The 23,179-nt window shown below is 45.9% G+C and overlaps 2 protein-coding genes across 2 annotated transcripts; one reads left to right on the top strand and one right to left on the bottom strand.

Moving 5' to 3' along the window:
• The first annotated feature begins 8,228 nt into the window (after nt 1-8,228).
• Nucleotides 8,229-11,331, top strand: ATF4 (activating transcription factor 4). The gene is made up of 3 exons (XM_035127236.2): nt 8,229-8,448; nt 9,820-10,131; nt 10,400-11,331. The coding sequence occupies exons 2-3, from the start codon at nt 9,912-9,914 to the stop codon at nt 11,239-11,241; spliced, it is 1,062 nt and encodes a 353-aa protein (XP_034983127.1). The 5' UTR covers nt 8,229-8,448; nt 9,820-9,911; the 3' UTR covers nt 11,242-11,331.
• Nucleotides 11,332-15,583: 4,252 nt separating this feature from the next.
• On the bottom strand, nt 15,584-19,772 carry RPS19BP1 (ribosomal protein S19 binding protein 1). Its single transcript, XM_035127234.2, has 4 exons — nt 19,690-19,772; nt 19,466-19,597; nt 17,106-17,203; nt 15,584-16,184 (listed from the first exon to the last, which is right to left on the bottom strand). The coding sequence occupies exons 1-4, from the start codon at nt 19,739-19,741 to the stop codon at nt 16,044-16,046; spliced, it is 423 nt and encodes a 140-aa protein (XP_034983125.2). The 5' UTR covers nt 19,742-19,772; the 3' UTR covers nt 15,584-16,043.
• Between the last annotated feature and the right edge of the window lie 3,407 nt (nt 19,773-23,179).

Raw genomic sequence — 23,179 nt, 5'->3', positions numbered from 1 at the left:
GTGAGCACATGGAGAAACAGTCTGTCGGAGGCTTGTAAGCAATTTAACAGTCATTCCTGTCACTGTGGAAAGCACAGAGAGGAATGTTTCAGCCTAACCAGGCAGTCACCATTCCTTGCTTTCCCCATAAGGCAACACAAGTGGGGAACCTGCTACAACTATTGTTCCTAAGGTTATTTGTGTGGATGGAAAGCAGAAGAGCCAGGGCATCTTAGGACTCTAGCCTTCATAATCACATCCCCAATGTTGCATGGTATGTTTGGGACCCAAACAGCAGGCATATACAGTATGTAGGCCCTGGAAAATTCAAAATAAGTTGCATTATTCAATTACAGTCTGAAAGCCTCCTCTTCAAATAAGCCCATACTCATCCACCCCAAAGGGGACGTGGGTGGTGCTGTGGTTTAAACCACTGAGCCTCTTGGGATTGCCGATCAGAAGGTTGGCGGTTCGAATCCCCGTGATGGGGTGAGCTCCCATTGCTCAGTCCCAGCTCCTGCCAACCTAGCAGTTCAAAAGCACATCAAGAAGTACAAGGCTTGGTCATGCTGGCCACATGACTTGGAAAAACTGTCTGCGGACAAACGCCGGCTACCTCGGCCAGTAAAGCTAGATGCGTGCCGCAACCCCAGAGTCGTCTGCGACTGGACTTAACTGTCAGGGGTCCTTTACCTTTTTACATCCAGCCCTATGGAAAGCAGCCCTCAACAGGAAAAAAGGATTCCTTACACCTGGTCTATAAGCTAATCAAGTTATCTGGTTAGTGAGGGTAAGACTAGCCACCAGGTATGGAATATATGTTTTGAACGCATGATTTATCTTTCATTTTTTGACATCCCTTAAGTATCACTATCAAACATCTGTGTGTGTGTGTTCAGCTTTTAACCCATCCCCTTTCCCCAAGTATCACCATCTGCATTGATGGTTTCTTTTGCCATAATTTGGGTAACAACTGGGACAAACTGCTTCCTTCCACCACCCTAAAATCTTCATAATAAATAAAGGGAAAAAGTCATTTTAAAAAACACGGTTACTTTAAAAAACAACAACTTTGCTTTGATATTTATATTTCTTGTGTGTGTTTTAGTTGTATTTGTTATATTTGTTATAATTTATTATGCCTTGGGTCCTGCATTTGGAGAAAGGTGGATTAAAACAAATAAGGGCATTAAATTAAATAATAAACATTTTTCCATGCTGTATGTGGGCTGCTGTGTTAACCGTCTAGCAGCGGAGTAATAGCAAAGCATTGGTGCCTTTGAGCCCAGTGAGCTCACCGCAGCACAAGACTCTGCTTACGGTTGTAATTATAATATTTTCATGGTGATTCAGTGAAGAAAAATGAAATATGAAAGAGGGGGAAAGGAACATTGTGTAATTCCAAGAATCGCGTGACAACATGGTTGCTCTGAACTAGTGTAGAAATGTACCCAACTATGTGTCTGTGGGTGGGGTAAACTAGCCAAAGGATCTCATTGCAACCCAGTACGACAACAATTGCATCCTTACCTGATCCCTTACTGTATTTTAAGTAACAAAATTGTAACCCTGTCTGCCCATTACATTCCAATACTCATTTGCAGTTTTGACCTTTTGCTGTATTGCTGGTTATGCTTCAAGGGAATTAAATGAAGCATATCAGCTTCTAAAGAACGAGATGCAAAACAGGAGCATGTTATTTGTGTTAACTGGCTATAACTGGGCTTTCCATAGGATTTCCCCTCTGTAGATTGAGGGGAACAATTCTGAGCATTTCTTGCATCTTCTTGAATGTAGCAATACTCCATTCCTGCCCAATGGCCAAATGTGGACTGTAGCAATAGAGTAGATGGTCATCAGAGTCTTACACAAGTCTTACACAACCCAAGTGGAGGGAAGGGCCATAGTTCAGTGACTGAGCATCTGCTTTACATAATGTTACATACCCAGGCTGCTGCCATTTGGTATGAACTATGACAAGCAGTAATGTCTACAGATGCCTAAATTCAATTTATTCAATTGGAAAATGGCTGTAGTTCAGTAGGTGTCATGCTGCCAGGCAAGGCTTACCTTCCCCCTCTCTGTAGATAACAGCACGAAGCGAAAGCAGTCTTTTGCAGCAACAGAGAGGTTTATTGAACACAGCACAAACATTCAGCGTCCATTCTCATTGTGCAGGTACTCCTAATTGAGTTCCTCCCACTTCCCTCTAGTTACTTCCATCTCCTCACCACGTAATCCCTCCACCACTGAGCCTTCTGAGAGGCTACCCTATCCAGACGCCTGGCTCTAGGGCTCATGGGCTGCACACTTTCTAGTGAGGGAGATCCAACCAGCTCCCTCTCTTCCTGATCCTCTCCCCTTGGTTGCTCTTCTCCCAGCTCAGCCCAACTGTCAGTTCTCTAACTGTGTCCTTCTGGAAAACATTGTTCTAGATCGATACTATCCTCCTGCTCCAGATGAACTTCAGGATCAGGCCTTTGAGCAGAGGGAGAGGGGGGGCTCTAACTATTCTTCCTCACCTTCCTTCCTTCAATCTGGTTCCTGACAGTAGGGGAACATCTGCTGTACATGCAGAAGATCCCTGGATCTTTGTCTCAGTCAGTGCAGCCAATACTGAGCTAGATGGAGCAATGGTCTGACTCAATATAAGGCAGCTTCCTGATGCCCCCTCACAAAGGTACAATTCCTAGAGTTCCCTGCGAATGGGGATTGGTTGTTAAACCACTCTGGAACTGTAGCTCTGTGAGGGGAATAGGAGACTGCTAACAATTCTCAGCATCCTTAACTACAATTTCCAGTAAATTGAAGCACCCTTAACTACAATCATAGTAAAAATCACAGTGGCATCATAGTGCTTTAAATGCATGTTGTGAATGTGGCCTTGGTCTTCCACCTTGTAAGGCTAATTCAAGTATGTCTGCAAACTTCTCTTATATTCCAACTCCAGATTGTTATAAACTGTAGATGGAGGGAACAAATACACCAGTGCTGGGGAACCTTTTTCAGGCCAAGGGCCACATTCTGTTTTGGGCAACTATCCAGAGGCCACACACCAGTGGTGGGTGAGGCCAGAGTCCAAAGGACATGGAGCAATGAAAGTGAGTTTTGCCTTTTTTACAGTAGGCTAGCTTCTACACACACTCACACATCCTTCTTTAGCCTCCATCCAGGCAAGCAAGAGTTGAAGGGCACATCCCATCCTGGGAAAATGCTTAGGTTATGAAGCAAGGCCAGGGAGTGATGTGGCCTGGGGAGAGTCCAGCCCCTGGACCAGAAGTTTCCCATCTCTGAACCGAATTATACTGATTCCTGCTGCCCAACAGTTTCCTTGACTGAGCTAGTAAAGGTGGTCTGGAGCATGGTATTGGAGAACTCCACGATTATTATTTTGGGGGACTTTGGTGTCCACACCAAAGTCCCTCTGAGTGAGCTAGTGTGGGACTTCATGGCCTCCATGGTAACCATGCGGCTATTTCAGTTTATTGTCGGCTCAGCACATGGAGCAGGGCATGCCCTCAGTTTGGTATTCTGTGGGAGGGATGGTCTGGAAACAGGAGTGCTCATAAACCTGTTGTCATTGTTAAATCATTTCCTGGTAAGTGGCAAAACACCCCATGCAGGATTATATACCCCTGGGGACATAGGAAATTCCAATGGATTCTTTAATGCTCTGGGGAAAATGTCCAGCAACTAGAGCTGGTGGTTTGTTTGTTTGCTTGCTTGCTTGCTTGCTTGCTGTGAAATGGTGAGATGTATTGACGAGTCAACATGACATTCTATTTTTCTATATCTTACATTAGAGAGAAAGAAATTGTTAATTTGTGTGTTTGTAATGCTGGGTATTAAGGGACCCAGGTGGCGCTGTGGTTAAACCACTGAGCCTAGGGCTTTTGCTGATCAGAAGGTCGGTGGTTCGAATCCCTGTGACGGGGTGAGCTCCCGTTGCTTGGTCCCAGCTCCTGCCAACCTAGCAGTTCAAAAGCACGTCAAAGTGCAAGTAGATAAATAGGTACCGCTACAGCGGGAAGGTAAACGGCGTTTCCATGTGCTGCTCTGGTTTGCCAGAAGCGGCTTTGTCATGCTGGCCACATGACCTGGAAGCTGTACGCCAGCTCCCTCGGCCAATAAGGCGAGATGAGCGCTGCAACCCCAGAGTCGGTCACGACTGGACCTAATGGTCAGGGGTCCCTTTACCTTTACTTTAATGCTGGGTATTAGGGATGCGGGTGGCACTGTGGGTTGAACCACAGAGCCTAGGGTTTGCTGATCAGAAGTTCGGTGGTTCGAATCCCCGTGACTGGGGGGGGGGGGCAGCTCCCGTTGCTCGGTCCCAGCTCCTGCCAATCTAGCAGTTCGAAAGCACGTCAAAGTGCAAGTAGATAAATAGGTACCGCTACAGCGGGAAGGTAAATGGCGTTTCCGTGTGCTGCTCTGGTTCGCCAGAAGGGGCTTTGTCATGCTGGCCACATGACCTGGAAGCTGTACGCCGGCTCCCTTGGCCAATAAGGCGAGATGAGCGCTGCAACCCCAGAGTCGGTCACGACTGGATCTAATGGTCAGGGGTCCCTTTACCTTTTTAATGCTGGGTAGAGATTTTGGGATGCTGTGTTCAATTCCCTCCAATTGCCAGGGACAAGTCTTTGTCAGTAAGACTAATTATAATAATCCTACAAAGTTGCTTTAAGGCTGGAAAAATGTTGTTACCCACCCAGGTTAAGTACATTAGTTTCTCTGCAGAATTCTGAAAGTAATGACATTTCATGCCTAAATAGAACATGATTCTTTTTTGAATTAATTTATTTTTGGCTCAGGGACTGGGAATTTCTTTCTGGAATCTTTCCTTGCCACAAATGCTAAGGATTTATTTCCTTTGTAATGCTAGGGCAAGCCAGTTCTTTTTATTTAACTTGTGCCTTTGGTTTAGCTCCACAATGAGCTCTTTCATTGAGATTTATTATCTCTGGGGGGGGGGGGGTAGAGGTTAAGGTTTACATTTAATTTCCATTGATTTAACTATGATTAGAATGACCTTTTCATTTTCACTTAAAAAGGCATTCACTAAAGTAGGGAGGGCAATGATATGAGATCGTTTACAGCAGCCTGTCAGCACCCTGTGATGATGTCCACCCATTTGCCCAGCCAATCAGACATGCAGCAGCTGCATCCCCCTTTATGAACTGAAAGCAGAGTTTCCTAGATTTCTGCAGTACTGAAGTGCTTTGGGGGATTTTTCTTTGGCAGAGAGCAAATGACAAAACTAAAGTAGGATTTTGTGGTTTTAGATCCTGAATGATAAAATATCTCACATGCTTTCTGCACACGTATTTTCCTATCTGAAGAACTGCACATATTTACTTCAATTGTTGTTAAAGCCTAATAGGTTCTGTTGCTTTCATTTTTCAAAACCAGCAGAAGTAAATAAGTCAAGTATTGCTAATGTGCACCAGTGGATTCTTCAGCTAAGTTCACATTCCCCACCCCTTTCACAGAACAGCTACACACACACACAAACCTAGTTCAGGCCGTGGGGCTGAACAAACACAGGTACATCTGCACATCAAAATCAATGTGACTTGTAAAAATGAGTGTTTTGGCCTAGTGAAATCTATTTTTACACATATGTAAAAATAACCATGTAATCTATCTTCAACTAACCAAACTAAATTTGTAAAAAAGAAAGAAAAAGGAAGTAATCTAATGTATTTGCCAAATACACATATTTGGTGCAATGCAGTGCTAAATCAATTTTTTTAAAAAAACACTTAATTACTTGTGACCGTGAGGGGCATGGTTGTTGTTTTTTTTTTAAAAAAATACAGGAACAGATTGACCGGCATCAGTCAATAAAATCTTGTATGACCTTTTAAGCAAACAGGAGAACTGCTACTCTGTCAATGGAAAACACTGGTGCTGACGTGTCCACCTAGTGATTATTTCCCCCCTCATCAGTCTTGGGCAATGAAATTCCGTTTACTATATCCTGTTGAAGATTTTATTTTGAAAAGAGGAAACAGAAGCTGAACAAGGCTAATCTTAAAGAAGGAGACAATAACGTGTATGTGTTGGAACTGGTTTATTTTTAACTAGCAATGTAACCTTATGGGCTTCATATTCCCAACCAACACACAGGTTTAAGTAGCACTGGACAGGCTCAAAAGTCCAATTGTGAGCACTATTCATTTGTGGATTTGTTAATTTTGAAACACTAAAGCTTTAGGAGCTACATAGTTTTGAGACAAGTTGTGTACTGTATAGTATTAACAGTACAACAAAATTACAAAAATTACATGGCCTTCAAAGCACTGCACCCAACATAAGTAATGTATCAGCTATCTAGCTGTAAATTCATATGGATGGAATTACAACAGTAACAACAGGCAGATCAAGTAAATAGTTTTCCATTCATACATCTTCAAAGATACTTTGTTAGTCTCTTTTTGAAAAAGACAGTAAATACAGTATCAGAAATCAGCAACTACTGCAAGTATTCTGTGACTTTGTCTTTCCTTAGCTAACCATTATTGCTGCGCAGCTGAGTCCAGTTCTGGGCTACCAGACCACATAACATGAACTTTCATGTTGATTCCCATCATGAGGGAAGGAGGAAGAAAAAGTTGTGCGTCACCCATAGATACTGGCAGAAGAAAGGAAGTGGATTACCCAACACGAAGGGGGTCAAGCTACATGTCATGTTATTTTTAAAAACCATACCTTATGCTTAGCACTGACGCAGTTATTCTGCAGGAAAAGAAGCCGAATTGAAGGGAAGGAAAAGGTGACCAAACAATTTATGCCATCTGCATCAGATGCTGGAAAGGATTTGGGGGTGGGGGGTTTCCCCAACTTAGACAGCGCCCCAGAACGCATACACCCCAGCGGCACCATCTCTACTACGCTCTCCCGTTTTGGGAAGGGCTGAAATGTGCATGGCAAGGGCAAAGAGCAGCTCCTTACACCTCCCCTCTCTCGCTTATCGTCCCTGGGTGCAGAGAAGAGGATTGGCCCTACGGTGCTGCGCTGCTGCCTAGAAAAACGTGCGAGCAGCGACCACGGCATAACGATCTCTTCCTTTTACCCTCTCGAGAGCTCAGAGGCGCGGATCCAGTCCAGCGCACCATATACTCCCTGCTATGCTGCCCCGAGAAACAGGCAGGCAGGCAAGTGCGAGGAGTCAGCATGGGCGGTTGCTGCTGCCTGAAGGCTCATCTCCCCCCAGCCGCCCAGAAGGCTTTATGTCCACTTGCGCCTTCTGTGGGCAGCTTGGCCATCTTGAGGGGAAAGCAGCTGCGTTACACTCAATTCTTCTCTCTTTCATAGTGCATCATGGTGGGGCGCAATTAGGCTCGCCAAGCACCATCAGCACCCCAGCACAGCCAAGGGAGGGAGAGGAAGAGGAAGAGGCGGTTACTGCGCCCTATAGGGCTCCTGCGGACGGAGCTCCACAAATGTCAGGCCGGTTCCAGGGGAGCAGCCATGTTTAGTCACTTGCCACACCGACCAAACATGGCAGCCGCTCGGGAAAAGGGGGAAGGAAAAGGATGGCAAAGAAGATGGAACGACAAGGTTCCTTTTCTTCCCTATATTCACATTCCAAAAGAAGGGAGAGGCAAGCAGCACCGCATTAAGAAACACGCAGGTCGAGGACAACGAAAGGACGTTTTCGCCGTCCTCCAACCTGAGGCGGTTGAATTTTTAATGCACGCGCGCAACACAGAAAAGAATTCTGCCTCCCTCCCACCCCTCAACTGCCTTTCGGAACCCATTGACGCCCTTCCCGCTCTAAGCCAATGACGGTTTACAGTACACGTGGACAGGCGCTGTCAGCCAATCGGGTGTTTCTATGTTCACGTGCTGTCTCGAGTTCGGGAGACCATCTGCTCCAGCCAGTCGCCTTCCCACTGCTCCAAGGAAACCAATAGGAAGCTAGCCAGCCGTTTCTGCGTCACGCGGTCTGACCTTAATTGAGAGCCTGGAGAGCGGCGTTAGGGTAAAACAACACAGTGTAGTACCTGAAAACCTTCCGCTGACTTTTGAGCAGGGTCAGGCAAATCCAGTCGCCAAGCCCCGCAAACTGTACATTTGGCCCCTAGAGTTCTGCAGAGTGCCCTCTGAGAAAATCCAGTTCTTTGAACGAAGTTATTTTAACTCTGGAAACGATTGGTGGAAGGATCCTTGTTGGAGTGATTGCTCTTCGAAGGGCGCGTCCTGCCGGATCTTGTTGCGTATAAATACGGAAAGCGCGGGCGGCGCAGCCTCATTGTCTGCCTGTAGAATTAAGAGTATAGCTGGTTGTCGCGCGTCATTGTCTGGGGCACAGCTCAGACACGTCGAAGCGAAGGGTGATTTCTGCTTCCGCCGCCGCCATGGCATGGTAGGTGCGGCAGTGCAAGCGGCGGCATCGGCCATTGCAGAGGCGCAGCAGCAGCGGCCGCGGCCTCGGCATCTCCAGGCATCTGCAACCATGGCGTGAGTATCGAGGGACAAAACGACTGCGCGGGATCGCCTCATTATTCCGAAGGAGGAGACGACGAGAACCATCTTTAAAAATAAACCAGTAGTGGGCGGCGGCGGGGAGCTCATAGACTCACCTCACGGGATTAAAAGCCCGGGGGGTGTAATTAGCAGCGTTTTACGCTCCGCTTCACCCACTGGAAAGGGTCGCTCTTTGACATCTGCTTTTGTGGGCGGGGCATGAAATGGGGATAATGTGACATTCTGGAAATGGTTCGTCCTCCCAAAATACAGATCTACCTTGGAAGTGGAAAGGAGCTCAGAGGGTGGGGCGAGGCTTCCCTTGGAGAAAAAGGATGGGAGAGGTCTATTTGTCCAAAGTGGAGGATGAGTTAATGAGCCTCTGGGTTTCCCAGGGTAATTAAAGTGATTTCTCTTCATAGCTAAGCAAATGCTCATGAGATCTGAACTATTGACAGATCTGTGCTGTCTCTTCCGGTCCCATATAGACCAAAGATGGCATTTAATGTAAATTTGCTGTGGCTTTCATGAGCCGAACAGCTGTGGGTTTATTAGGACCTACTTGCCAGGCAACTGGTAAAGCTTTTCTCAACACAAAGTGAGGGGCAAAATGAGCAGCTCTAATTTTTGTTTAATTTTGCTGGGCCCAAGGCACTTAAAATGAGAAAAATGCTGGCTTTCCCTAGCTTCAGATCTGACTGTTTTGGATTGGTGCCATATTGAGCTTTCCAAGAAAGGGTGGGGATTTCAGATGGCTCCCTGTCACCTTGAAATAAGTTTTGTGTATATCTATTTGTGGAAAATGTTACCCTTCTTTGATCACTGAATGTGAATTCAAACTATTTTGCACCCCCTTATATTGGTGCTGCTCAGCCATGATTAGAAAAATGCCAGGGTGCCAGGAGTAATCGAACCTTCATGGAAACGTGGCAGGACACAAAATGGCTCCCTATTTATAGGGTGGGGACATGCACAGCAGGCAGATCATGAAATGGCTGCAGCTGTTGCCTTTGACGCTTGTGAATGCATGAATCAGACCAGGAAAAGTGGTGGGTGGAGCTGAAGCCGTGGCTGTGACCATATATGGTTGGGAGGAAACCCAAGCAAGCTGTCTTGCAGAAGTGAGAACATTTTCCACAAATCCTAGTTGGCGCTATTGTACAATAGTGCCTTGTTGGTATTCATTAGAACTCTCTTGGATAGCATCCAGATACAGTGTCGGTACTCTGAAAAATCCTAAACTGGAATCATGGCGTGCTGTTGTTGCAGTAATGTACTTTCCCCCCATCTTTTCCCTCTCTTAAGGGATAACCTGAATTCAACATCAATGGACATCTTGATAACAAAATTGCTTGTGTCTTTCAGGTTTTTCAAGCCATCAGACAGCAGCTTTGCTGTATTCGACAAAGACTATTTGTCCACACTTTTTGACGACAAAGTACTAAAATCTGACCAAAATGAGCTTCTCAAACACAGAGATGTTGTTGGGGGATTTTCTGTCCCCCTTCAACCAGCCGTGTTTGGTGGCTGAGGAGGGCCTGGGCCTCCTAGATGACTACCTGGAGGTGGCCAAGAACCTCAGTTCGCATGGGTTCTCCAGCGACAAGGCTAAAGTGGGCTCCTCCGAATGGCTGGCTGTGGATAGTTTGGACAATGCCACCACAGACAACAGCCAGGGTAAGACAGACTAAAACATGTTCTGAAAACGTTGGGTGGCCTTGCTGAACTACAGTTCAATGTAGTAAATGTGTGACATTCTTAATAAGATTAAAGAGCTGAGCTGATATGAATGCTAGCAACATCATCTAAATATGTTAAATGAACACAGGATAGGAGGAAAAAATATTTTTTTTAAAAACCCTCATTTCTGCTAAAGTTCGTGGTGCTTTTTTTTGAAGTTTGTGCTTTATTTTTATTTTTTTAAAAAATGTCATTTCTTTAACAGAGGATGCCTTCTCTGGCATGGATTGGATGGTGGAGAAGATGGATTTGAAGGAATTTGACTTCGATGCACTGTTGGGTATCGATGATCTGGAAGCCACCGTCTCCCCAGATGAGCTCATGGCCACGTTGGAGGACACGTGTGATCTATTTGACCCTCCTGTCCAAGAAATCCCCAACAAAGAAATTCCACTGATAACAGAATTAATTATTCATTCTCCTAAGTCTCCCTCTGGGGCAGACCAGGTGGCCCCCTTGTTACCATTTCCCCTCACTCCAGAGTCAGTGATTTCCACTACAGACCATTCTTTCAGTTTAGAATTAGGCAGTGAAGTAGATGTTCTTGAAGGAGACAAGAAAACTGAAGCCCATATCTTAGTAGTGGTGATTCCAAAGTGTGAAAAAGAGGATGAAGCTCACTCAGACAATGATAGTGGAATATGCATGAGTCCAGAATCTTACCTGGGGTCTCCCCAGCAAAGCCCCACCACTTCTGTTAATTCCCCCAGTGATGGCCAATCAGTCACAGTCCTGCATGATAGCCCTGTGAGGTCCAAACCTTATGAACATCCTACAGATAAGGTAGTGTCAGTAAAGATGAAAGGAGAAAAGAGAGTAGATAAGAAGCTGAAGAAGATGGAGCAAAACAAGACTGCAGCTACACGCTATCGACAGAAGAAAAGGTTGGAACAGGAGGCCTTATCGGGGGAATGTAGAGAACTAGAGCAGAAAAATGAAACACTGAGGGAAAAGGCAGATTCCCTGAGCAAAGAAATTCAGTATTTGAAAGATCTAATTGAAGAGGTCCGGAAGGCCAAGGGTAAAAAAGTTAAAGTCCCAGAATAGGGTAGTCAAGGGTGTATGTTACATGTATGTATATAAGAGCTTAGTACAATGAGCTGTGTATTGTTGCTTAATAAATTATTTTCTAGTACACATTTGTCTTGTTTCTTGCAAAAGCAGGTTCTACTTACAGCAGGCTTGGTCTGTAGATTTTAATAAAACTCAAAAGGAATAAAAATAGGTCTGGATTATGCTGGTGAGGGGAACCTGGGAACTCCATTTGATAAGGCTTAAAAAATGGGATACGGCACTTCTGGCAGTATTCATCTCCAAGCTAGTTATGTGTGTATATTTTAATATATTATTGGTACATCCAATAATTTTTTTTTTAGTTTAATGATCCAAAGGCCTTTATTCTCAAAAGCAACCTTAATTGCAGTTTTACTGTGCTATGTATTTGGGGGTGTCATTTGGTTAGATTAGGCATCCCTAAACTGCGGCCCTCCAGATGTTTTGGCCTACAACTCCCATGATCCGTAGCTAACAGGACCAGTGGTCAGGGATGATGGGAAATGTAGTCCCAAACATCTGGAGGGCTGAAGTTTGGGGATGCCTGGGTTAGATAACAAAAGTGCATGAAGGGAGCAAGAGCTAGTTCTATGAGGTTTTTTTAAAAATTTGGTTATGGTAATTCGTCAGACTTCTCAGTCTGTTTGCAGACAATGTTTTGAAACACCATATTGCAACAAAAAATGCATAAAAGGAATTGAAATGATAGCATTTTTCAGTGTGAGTACAGCCTGGGGAGGGGGGGGGGGAGAAAAGGTTAACTGTAAGAAAATCCAGACTGAAGAACACTGTTGCAGCAAGGCAGCTTCATCTGCCTCCTACATTGGTGGAGGTGCTTTCCCCCTTAATACTCTGAAGAAGCTTTCAACAGCCTAACACAGGGGTCCCCAAACTACGGCCCCCGGGCCGGATGCGGCCCAATCGGCCTTCCAATCCGGCCCGCGACGACCCCCGCCGCCCGCTGCCGCCGCCCGCTCTCGCGGCGCGGCGGCGATCTAAAAAATTGGCAAAAAATCGCCGAAAATCCTTTGTGCGCATGCGTACGGGCCTCTCCCGACCCGGAAGAGGTCATTTCTGGTGCACTTCCGGGTCGGGGGAGGCCCATACGCATGCGCACAAGCGATTTTCGGCGATTTTTTTCCCGCCCGTGTGCGTGTGCGCATGCGCACGGGCGCGCCCTCCCCCGCCCTCCGGCCCGCTGCGCGCGCACTCCCCTGCCGTCCGGCCCACCGCGCGGTCGGCGCGGCGGGCACCGGCCCGCCGCTCGGTAAGTCTGGGGACCCCTGGCCTAACAGTTTAGCAATCAGTAGCAAAAGCTATGCACCCATACCTTTTGACAACCACAGTAGATTTACTGGCAGAGTGCTGTTGCCACATTTTGGTAAAGTTACTACATCATCCAGCAGACTTTGCCAAGTAATTTAAACCCAAATTGATTAAGATGAGGGAGAAAATAACTTAAAATACCGTACTTTCACATAATTGGGGCAGAGGGGTATTTCCACTAGTAAGACATCTTTGACTAGGCCTTTGGCTTACCTGCCATGAGTTCAGCAGTCTTACGGTAGAAATTGAACTGGCCAAGTCTTGCCATTTTAATTTTGCTGCAGTACATTAGAGTGATGCGCTGAAGAGTTTAATACAGGTTTCAGTTTTTTTTTAATGGGCCAAAATGGGGGCTTGGCAGCTGCCCAAGGCTACTACCGGTAGGTACAGATGGCGACTTTCATAAATGAATTTGCACAATAACTGAACAATGGCTCACTGAGGGAGAGCTGTGGTACTTGCACCATCAACCATAGGGAGCATGGCCAATTTACTGGGATTATGGAAGTTTCAAATAGCTGAAGAGCAGTGGCTTTCCCAACTCATTTTGGGGAGACTAACATGCTCCCAGCATGTTTCCAAGCACAATTCAAAGTGTTGGTGCTGACTTTTAAAGCCCTAAACCGAGGCCCTGTATACCTGAAGAAGCATCTCCACCCCTATCGTCCAGCCTGGACATGAGGTCCAGCACCGAAGGCCTGGAGGTTCCCTCGCTGTGAGAAGAGGTTACAGGGAACCAGGCAGAGGGCCTCGGTAGTGGCGCCTGCCCTGTGGAACGCCCTCCCAGCAAATGTCAAGGCAATAAGCAACCTTTTGAAAGACAACCTGTTTAGGGAAGTTTTTAATGTATTGTTTTTAATATTTTAATACTCGGTTGGAAGCCGCCCAGAGTGGCTGGGGAATAAATAAATTATTATTACTCCCATAGACACACTTAAAAGGGTATATAGGATGTTAAATCAATCAGGCCTGGTTAAAGAGGATCATTTCTGCCTGGGGTCCAAAGGTGTGTCATAAAGGTGCTAGCCAAACCTCCCTGAGGACAGCATTCCACAAGCGGAGCCACTGCAGAAATGGCCCACTCTTGTGTTGCCGCCACCCAGACCTCTTGAGTCACACAAAGAAGGACCTCAGATGATGATCATAGGGTCTGGGTCAGTTCATATGGTGATAGGCAGTCCTCAGCCATTCAAACTTAATAGGTAAAAAACACACACTTTGAATAGGGCCTGGAAACTCATTGACAGGCAATGCAGGATTGGTGTAATATGCTCAAACCCTCTTGTTCTGGTTAGCAACCTGACCACTGAATTCTGCACCAGCTGGAGTTTCTGAACTGTCTACAGAGGCAGCCCTATGTATAACACACTGCAGTAATCGCCCAGAGTGGGGCAAACCAGTCTGATGAGCTGTGTATAAGAAATGTTACTACTACTACTACTACCACCACCCTAGAGGTTACCAGAGCACAGATGGCAGAAGTTAGGCTATCTCTGTGCAGATAGGGTCATAGCTGGGTCACCTGCCGAAGCTGAGGGAAGGCACTTCGCTCCACTGAGACCACTTGGGCCTCAAGTGACAGCAAAAGATCCAGGAGTGCCCCCAAGCCAAGCTACTTACCCTCAAGCTACTGTAAGAGCACAAGTTACGCTATACCCGTGTTTCCCCCTTTTTAAGACACCGTCTTATTCTTTTTTTTACTCAAAAAAACCCACGGTGTCTTATTTTCAGGGGATGTCTTGTACCTAATGGCCTCCTCGGAGGGGCCAGGCAGCTGGCTCGGGGTGCTGCTGGGCGCTCTGTGTGGTGCTGCTGCAGCAGCCGGTTCCAAGCACCAAGGCAGCAGGCTGCTGGCTCAGTGCTCCGCCTGGTGCTGCTGGGCGCTCCGCTCTGCAGCTGCCGGTTCCGGTGGCGAGGTGGCAGGCAAAAAAAAGGAAGAAGAAGAGGCCAGGCCACTCCGCTCCCTCCAGCGCTGCAGGGTGCTCCCAGCGATCGGCGCTGCGGAGCGCTCTGCTGTGCAGCTGCCGGTTCCGGTGGCGGGGCGGCAGGCAAAAAAGGAAAAAAAAGAGGCCAGACCGCTGCGCTCCGCCCGGCACTGCAGGGTGTTTCGAGCGCTCGGCGCTGCGGAGCGCTCCGCTCTGCAGCCACCGGTTCCGGTGGCGGGGCGGCCGGCAAAAAAAATAATTAAAGAGGCCAGGCCGCTGCGCTCCGCCTGGTGCGGCAGGGCGTTCCGAGCGCTCGGCGCTGCAGAGCGCTCCGCTCTGCAGCTGCCGGTTTCGGTGGCGGGGCGGCAGGCTGCCTCGGGCAGGCAAAAAAAAGAGAGGCCAGGCTGCTGGCGCAGGCGCTCCAGGTGCTCGCTGCTGCTGCAGCAGCCGGTTCCAGGCCCCTCTGGCTGGCTGGGTCCCACTGGCTGGCTGGGGCGCTCGACGGTCTCGTTCTACACGGCATGGAGGTATGCCTTATTTTCGGGGGGTGTCTTAAGTTTCACTAATGCTAAAAAATGCTGCCATGGCTTACTTTCTGACTACGTATTAAAAAAGGGGAAACACGGTAGGTAAAAGTAAAGGGACCCCTGACCATTAGGTCCAGTCGTGACCGACTCTGGGGTTGCACGCTCATCTCGCATTATTGGCCGAGGGAGCCGGCGTATAGCTTCCAGGTCATGTGGCCAGCATGACAAAGCCGCTTCTGGCAAACCAGAGCAGCACATGGAAACGCCGTTTACCTTCCCGCTGTAGCGGTTCCTATTTATCTACTTGCATTTATCTACTTGCAAGTTACGCTATAGCCTACCATAAATACAATCCCTACCTACCTTGTAAGCCTCAATAATGATTTTCAGAAACTGTCAACGAGAGAAACTTTCCACTTACTAACAGAGGCAGTGGTACTACAGCCTCACATGGAATACAGAAACCCAAGATGCTTTAGAGAGATGATTACTTGGGGTACGGAGCACAACTGTATATAAGCTGCTGTAATTTCTTTGGAAGGACGAAAAAGGCAAGTGTAACAATAAAATACACATTTATGGAGTTTTCCCAGCGGCATTCCTGCAAAAGGAAGTTCATTTAATTCCCACACTTTTAGCGAATTTCCCTTGCCCCAACATTTGCATTCAGTTTGTCTCACACACACCCTATACGAAGTAGCAGTTAAGTCTCCACAGGCCTCTTAACTATTTGGGGGTGGGGGATGATTTGTTCAAGCCATCATTTTCTCATACTGCTGCAATACCTCTGTTGGAGAGGTAGAACTCTAAGTCCCAAAGTATAGTAGATAATTCCTAGGAACAATGTTTTCTTGGTAAGAAAGAGCAGACATCCTGCATGAGAGGACTGAACAAGTTACAGTAGATGTAGAGGTGCTTCGGCTCCGTATATTAAAAGTTCTGCTCCCAACTTCTTATAAAAAGGAAGTATCCTAATCTTTGATGTTTTCTCTATAACCAGGAGATAGCCCCATTTTTGTCAGACAGTTCCAGTTCCCCCAAAATATTCTCTCTCAAATCTCTGGAAGTCTTCCTCGGTGAAAACAGTGCCTTCGGGCTTCTTTTTCTCCACCTCTTGATGGCGGTCTCTGGCTTTCCTGCCTCTATTTTGGGCCAAAACCTTCAGACACAAAACAAAGGGAAATGAGAAATTACAACTTTCTATTACTGCACAACTACCAATACTTACGGTTCCCAAGTCTTGATTTATCTTCCAGCTCAAACAATCATCTGAGCACAGACTGCTGACACACTGTTCAAATAGAGCCAAGTCGAGGCTCTGTTCAAAATAATTTAAGGAAATTCAGTCCAACAAGGCTACACTCTGCATTGCTGCATACCAATAGTAAAATTCAATCATAGTCCAATTTCAAAAGCAACTGCCTCTTCCTTTTGGGAAGAAAAGGACCCATGCAAGATGAGAATTTTTTAAAAAATACTTGAGTCAAAAAGTCTGATTTACAGAAATCATTTTTAGGAATTCACCAGACTGTTTAAAAAATATTTTTTAATGTATTAAGATAAATATTTACCATTTGGTAAGAATGGCAGAGGAAGAAGCAATAGGAATTAGAAGGTAAGTGGAAGAATGCAAGTTCTTTCTCAAGATACCCCGCTCTTAGGAACACAGAAAGATGGCTTATACAGAGTCAGACCACTGGTCCATTTAGCTCAATACTGTCCACACTGACTGGTATTTTCTGGCCAAGAATATCCCCAGTCCCATCTGGAGATTGAATCTGGGACTTTTTGCATGCAAAACAGATGCTCTGCAACTGAGCTACAGCTCTTCCTTCTGAGACATCATTTTAACTGATACTTTACAGGTATAGAAATTTGTTAGTTTTTCTTACACGACATATGGCACATAGAATCCATATTACAGGCAAGCTTTCTCAACTCAATTTCTATTAAAGAAACATTATCGTTAGGGGATGTGACAAGGCACAAGGCAGGAAAAACAAACTAGCAACAACAGCACATTCCTCACCCCTTCCTCCAATTAAACCATGGCATCTAATGAACACAGTAGAAGGCTCACCTTCTGAGTGATGGTGCTGTCTGTCATGAAATGGCTACTCGTCATGTACTTCACATTCTCCTGAAAATGGTCAACAGCTTGATGTTTTGTATACTCCTCTGGGAAAGTTAAGAAAATAATTGTTAGTAAGATTGTTCAACAGGGACCCAGGTGGCGCTGTGGGTTAAATCACAGAGTCTAGGGCTTGCTGATCAGAAGGTCGGCGGTTCGAATCCCTGCAACGGGGTGAGCTCCCGTTGCTTGGTCCCAGCAGCTCCTGCCCACCTAGCAGTTCGAAAGCACATCAAAATGTAAGTAGATAAATAGGGATCGCTCTGGCGGGAAGGTAAACGGCGTTTCCGTGTGCTGCTCTGGTTCGCCAGAAGCAGCTTTGTCATGCTGGCCACATGACCCGGAAGCTGTCTGCGGACAAACGCCGGCTCCCTCGGCCTATAGAGCGAGATGAGCGCCGCAACCCCAGAGTCGTACACGACTGGAACTGATGGCCAGGGGCCCCTTTACCTTTAAGATTGTTCAACAGATACAGTGAGATATAACATGCTGCTATGACTGATACAGGTACTTTCTTTCATGTATGGCATGGACATTGCCACTGCGGCCCAGATTTTTTTTTTAATTGCCCTTCATACAGTATAGCATAGGTTATAGATCTAAAACTACAGATAAAACTGGTAAGGTGGTCTTTCGTTGGATCAACTAGGGCCATGCATGGGGCATGTGTTAATTCCCAATGTGGAGAGCAAAATTATTTACTAAAGTGAATCCTGCAGTCACTTCAGGTAGATAATAGGCCAATCACAAAACCTTCCAGATCTTAATTATAATATAGTACATTGAGAAGCCCAAGGAAGTGGGGAAGTGATGGTAGTAGAGAGATTCATGTCTATACAAATACACAATTCAGATCATTAAGCAACTACTGTAACTAACGGATACAAAACAAGGACAGATGCCTGGGCATGTATTATTACAGTCTTGCAGAATGTTCTTGCATGTCATTCACAATTGCCTACGACGTGCACAGAGTTTTTTAAGCAGCTCCAGTTGGGGCAAAAGTCAGTTTGTCTTTTCAGCTTCCTTTTAGAATTCCTTATCTGCAAACCATCAGAGGACCTCAAGGACTGCCTTTCCCCATATGAACCGACATAGACCCCGCACTCATCACCAGTGATTTACAAAAAAGATATATTTAAGCAAAACATATTGGTTTCCATATTCCTTAGTTCCTTTGATGTGAATAGCGGGTACTGTAGGTGAGGTGATATTCAGATAATTAAAGCCTCTCTGGTTGATCCATAATTGCAACAGAAATGTCATTTGCTCTAGAAAAAACTCAATATCTATATACAGTGGTACCTCTACTTACGAATTTAATGTGTTCCGAATGCACATTCGTAAGTAGAAAAAAATTGTAAGTCGAATCCCATAGGAATGCATTGGGAGAAAAAATTCGTAAGTCGAAGCAACCCTATCTAAAAATTCGTTAAGTAGAAAAAGCCCTATCTAAACCGCATCCAAGATGGCGGACGGAGCTCCATTCGTAAGTAGAAATATTCGTAAGTAGAGGTACCACTGTACTTGATACAGGACCTCATTGAAGAAATACAGAGAACATGCCAATGGCCCATCTAGTCCAGCATCCTGTTCTCACAGTTGCTAACCAGATGCTTAGTTAGTAAACAGGATATGAGCAGGATAGCACTCTCCACACCTGTGAATCTTAGCAACTGGTATTCAGAAGCACAGAGGGAGGGAAACATAACCATCATGGCCAGTAGCTACTGATAGCCTTATGCTCCATGAATTTGTCTATTCTTCTTTTAGCACCACTCAACTTGGTAGACATCACTACCTTTTGTAGCAATGAATTTTGTCGTTTATACATTCTTTTGCATGAATTTTCCAACATTCAACTTTGTTGGATTGCACCCAAGTTCTAGTATTATGAGGGAGAAAAACCATTTTTTCTATCCACCTTCCCTACACCAAGCATAGTTTAATACACCTGGATGCATATCTCCTATTATTCCCCTTCTCTCTAAACTAAAAAGCCTCAACCTGGAGGATAATAACAGGCATCACTCAACCACAGTCACACTTCCAAATACTCCCTCGTGTTCCGAAACTGCCACCTCGGCTGCAGCATCTGATACACATAAGAACAGCTGAAGAAGCCGGAAGTCAAAGCGGTTCGCTTTAAAACTTTAGCATCTCTGCTGTTCGTCATCTTAATAAATATAAACTTTCGGTGATTAACTGCATCCTCCTGGGATTCAGAGCAAGCTTGCCTGAAGGGTTTTGCTTTGATTGTTAAAAAACGTATGGGTGGATCCGAAACATAATGGCTCCTCGGCGCTCACCTAACGCAGACTTGATGACTTTGCCCTTGACCGTCGCCTTCTCCTTTTGGGGCCGAGATAATTTCTTTTTTCTCGCCCTCGCCTTGTTGGGTGGGCTGCTGGTGGCTGCCCTCTTGGGCCGGGGAGCGGACGCTATTCAGAGGAAAAGAGAGATAAAACCTATTAGAGTAAAGAACGAACGGTTTTCGTCCCTTTCCCTCAGTCCCCCGCTGCCTTAACGCTACCTCCCGCCGTCTCCAGCAACTCCAGACCCTTCCTCAGCAAGGAGGCTGACATGTTGCCCCGCTTCTCCCACGTGAAATGCCCTTCTTCCTGTCTCACCTCTATGGTACTACTGTCTATGATGAACGCACTTCCGTGTTTCCTCCAGCCACACTTCCTGGTGTGCCGTCCTGGTTTCTGCCACACTTCCGGTAGTTCTATGCCGCACCTGCTTAGGTTTTGCTGGCGGTTGCGCAGAGGGGAGGGTAATCAAATCGGATACAGTACTGTACTGTACTGTACTTAAAACAATATATATATATATATTTTCTTCCAGTAGCACCTTAGAGACCAACTAAGTTTGTCATTGGTATGAGCTTTCGTGTGCATGCACAATGGCAAACTTAGTTGGTCTCTAAGGTACTACTGGAAGAAATTTTCTTTTATTTTGTTTCGACTACGCCAGACCAACACGGCTACCTACCTGTAACTTGTACTGTACTTAGAAAGCGGGTGAGGGAAGGAATGTCCACTTTAATTTTTAGGCGGGAACGTTGAGGGTGGCCTTGCAGTCCTTTACGTGTCTGCTGAGAACTAAGACCTATTGAGTTCAGTGGGCTTACTCCCAGATAAGTGAGTAAAGTATTGACCCCTGAGTGGCTGAAGTATTCCCCATTTCTAGGGCGACATCTTGTTAGCCTCCAGGGGCTGAAGTTGGCTGTTAATCCTTATTTTTATTTATATAGCAACTTCCGCCCCGTCTAATTTTAGAGCACTCCAGACAGGTAACAACAGAAAAAAAGACTTTACAAAACCAAGTAAACGTCGTTGTGAGATTTACAATATGTAAAACCAAAAATCGGAGCTTCTAAAATAAAAATGCAGGGAGAGGCACATTCCTGTTTCTCAGGTAGCATTACCAATATTTTTTTGTTTAGAACCCTAACAGGCCTTGGGATTCTAGACACAAATACCAAACTCCACTCCATCAGCTAGGGATGCCTGGACAGAGCAACCCACACAGGTAAGCCTGGGAGAAGTGAACACATGCTGGTTGGTTAATTGTCAATTAACACAGTTGGTTAATTGCCTCCCAACTCTTCCTCTCACTGTCCTCCCTTTACTGAATGTGAATATGTATTACTATATTCAGTTTGCTGAGCAGTCTAATGAATGTGGATGGATACAGATTGAACTGGCAATGCACCATATATTTAAAGCACGTTTCTGCCCTCCCAAGAATCATGGGAACTATAGTTTGTTGAGGGTTCTGGGAATTGTAGCTCTGTGAGGGGCAAAATGCAGTTCTCAGGATTCTTGGGAGGGGGAATATGCTCTAAATCAGACCATGTTATGCGCCGGACTATTTTTTTTGGGGGGGGGGGAAATGAAGGAATTCTTATGCCCTACAAATAACCCAGAGTTGCATTTTAAATAAAAGGACACATTCTACTCATGTAAAAACACGCTGATTCCCGGACCGTCCACGGGCCGTATTGAGAAGGCGATTGGGCTGCATCCGGCCCCCGGACCTTAGGTTCCTGTTCTAAATGTACAGTATGGTTTTTATGCAGCCTCTACGGGTGGGGGCTAATTTTGCTGGCAGACAGGGCCGTCTTAAGCGCCCCTCGCGTCATGGTGCGCCGGATCTCTCCGGCACCCTCCCGCCCCGTTTCCCAGCGCGGTGGGCGGGTGGGCAGGCACAGCGCGATCTCTCCGGCGCCCTCCCGCCCCGTTTCCCAGTGTGGTGGGCGGGTGGGCGCAGTGCGCAGCTGCGCGGCGGACCGGCAGGCCAGCAGGCAGGCGCAGCTCGCGGCGCCCTCCTGGCAGGCCGGCGCCATGGTGCCCTGCGCCACCCAGCCTATACGTAGGGCCGGCCCTGCTGGCAGAGGCTTTTGAGGTTTTTTTCTTCTCCCTCTGCATCAGTGGAAAAAAGTGGGGAGTAGTCTGTGATTTGGTCTGGAAAAGAAATGACTAAAAATGGTGTGCAAGTGCCTTCACCACTAGCCTCTTACATGATACTAGTCACAATCCCCCCCCTTCATTTCTTGTGTGTGTTCATGACTGGGTTATATAGTATGTATATATAAATGTGTGTGTGGGCGCGCACGCGCTACTTCTCTTGCATATTTGGCCACATGAAATATCCTTTGAAAATCTATAAATGAGAATATTTGGCCACATGAAATATCCTTTGAAAATCTATAGATGAGAAACAGGCATGTATTACTACTGTATCAGCGCAGCTCTTGATCTTCACTTTTCCATAGACTTAAAAAAATCAATCCTGGAAAAGCTTACGACAGAACTTTGCTGGAAATAACTTACCAGGCAGGGATAAATGATAATTTATTGCATCCAAGCTGCAACTGGGCAGCATTTCTTGGACAAGGATAGCTGACACCCCCTCCTTTCGGTTTCTGCTCCTCTTTTTCTATTCTGATCTCACAGCCTACTTGGCATGTGCAGCACAGAGTAGCACTTGCAACAAATTGGTGACTTTGGTAGCCCTTGTCCTTGTAATGCTAATGCTGGCACTATTAAGAGATTTTCTCATTACATTTTCTGTTCCTCAAGGAATCAAATTTATCTCAGCCTTGCCCGTGCCAGACAATATCGTTTTGTGCCAGTTCTTTAAAGGGTTTATTGACCAAAGGCTTTGAATTAATTTGCTAGATATTTTATTATTCCTTTAAATACTAGCGAGGATGTATTTTATACTGAGCAGTGTGCTTTTCAGCTGTTGTGTTGTTTTATCTGAATCAGCAGTTTAAGAAAATACCACTGCTCAAATTAGTTTCAGTAGCCGAGCTCTTGGAAAGGCTCCTCTCTGCTTTTTCGCTTCAAAGTCTTCCTCCTGTGTTCTGTGCAAACGGTTTGAGGCTTCATTATATTCTCTTAAATCTCTCCATTCAAGATTCATTACCCTTAAATGAAGTGTACAATAAGGATTGATTCACTTGACCCTGAAAGAAGGATTGATATGGGCTGAACTGAAGTGTGATATGCTTGGAGTTGGGTGTGCAATGAAACTGCCATGGGATCTCTTTATGTGATGGAGATATCAATCTTAGAGGCTTTCGTAGTGACTTTTCAAAGTGCCACCTGCCGTGGAAAAATTAGGATTTGTGCTCATAGTGAATCAATCACATGATGAGATGCCCAGACCTAGTCCACTTCTACCCCACTGTATGGAAAGGTGAGATATAAATAATAAAATCATAGAATTGTAGAGTTGGAAGGGACCACAATGGTCATCTAGTCCAATCCTCTGCAATACAGGAATCCTTTTGCCCACATGGAGCTTGAACCCACCACCTTGAGATTATAGAATCATAGAATCATAGAATCGTAGAGTTGGAAGAGACCACAAGGGCCATCCAGTCCAACCCCCTGCCGAGCAGGAAACACCACCAAAGCATTCTTGACATATGCCTGTCAAGCCTCTGCTTAAAGACCTCCAAAGAAGGAGACTCCACCACACTCCTTGGTAGCAAATTCCACTGCCGAACA

This window comes from Zootoca vivipara, chromosome 10 (assembly GCF_963506605.1).
Source record: "Zootoca vivipara chromosome 10, rZooViv1.1, whole genome shotgun sequence".
NCBI lineage: Eukaryota > Metazoa > Chordata > Lepidosauria > Squamata > Lacertidae > Zootoca > Zootoca vivipara.
Note: the sequence above shows the minus strand (reverse complement) of the source record. Positions and strands in the feature narration are given on the sequence as shown.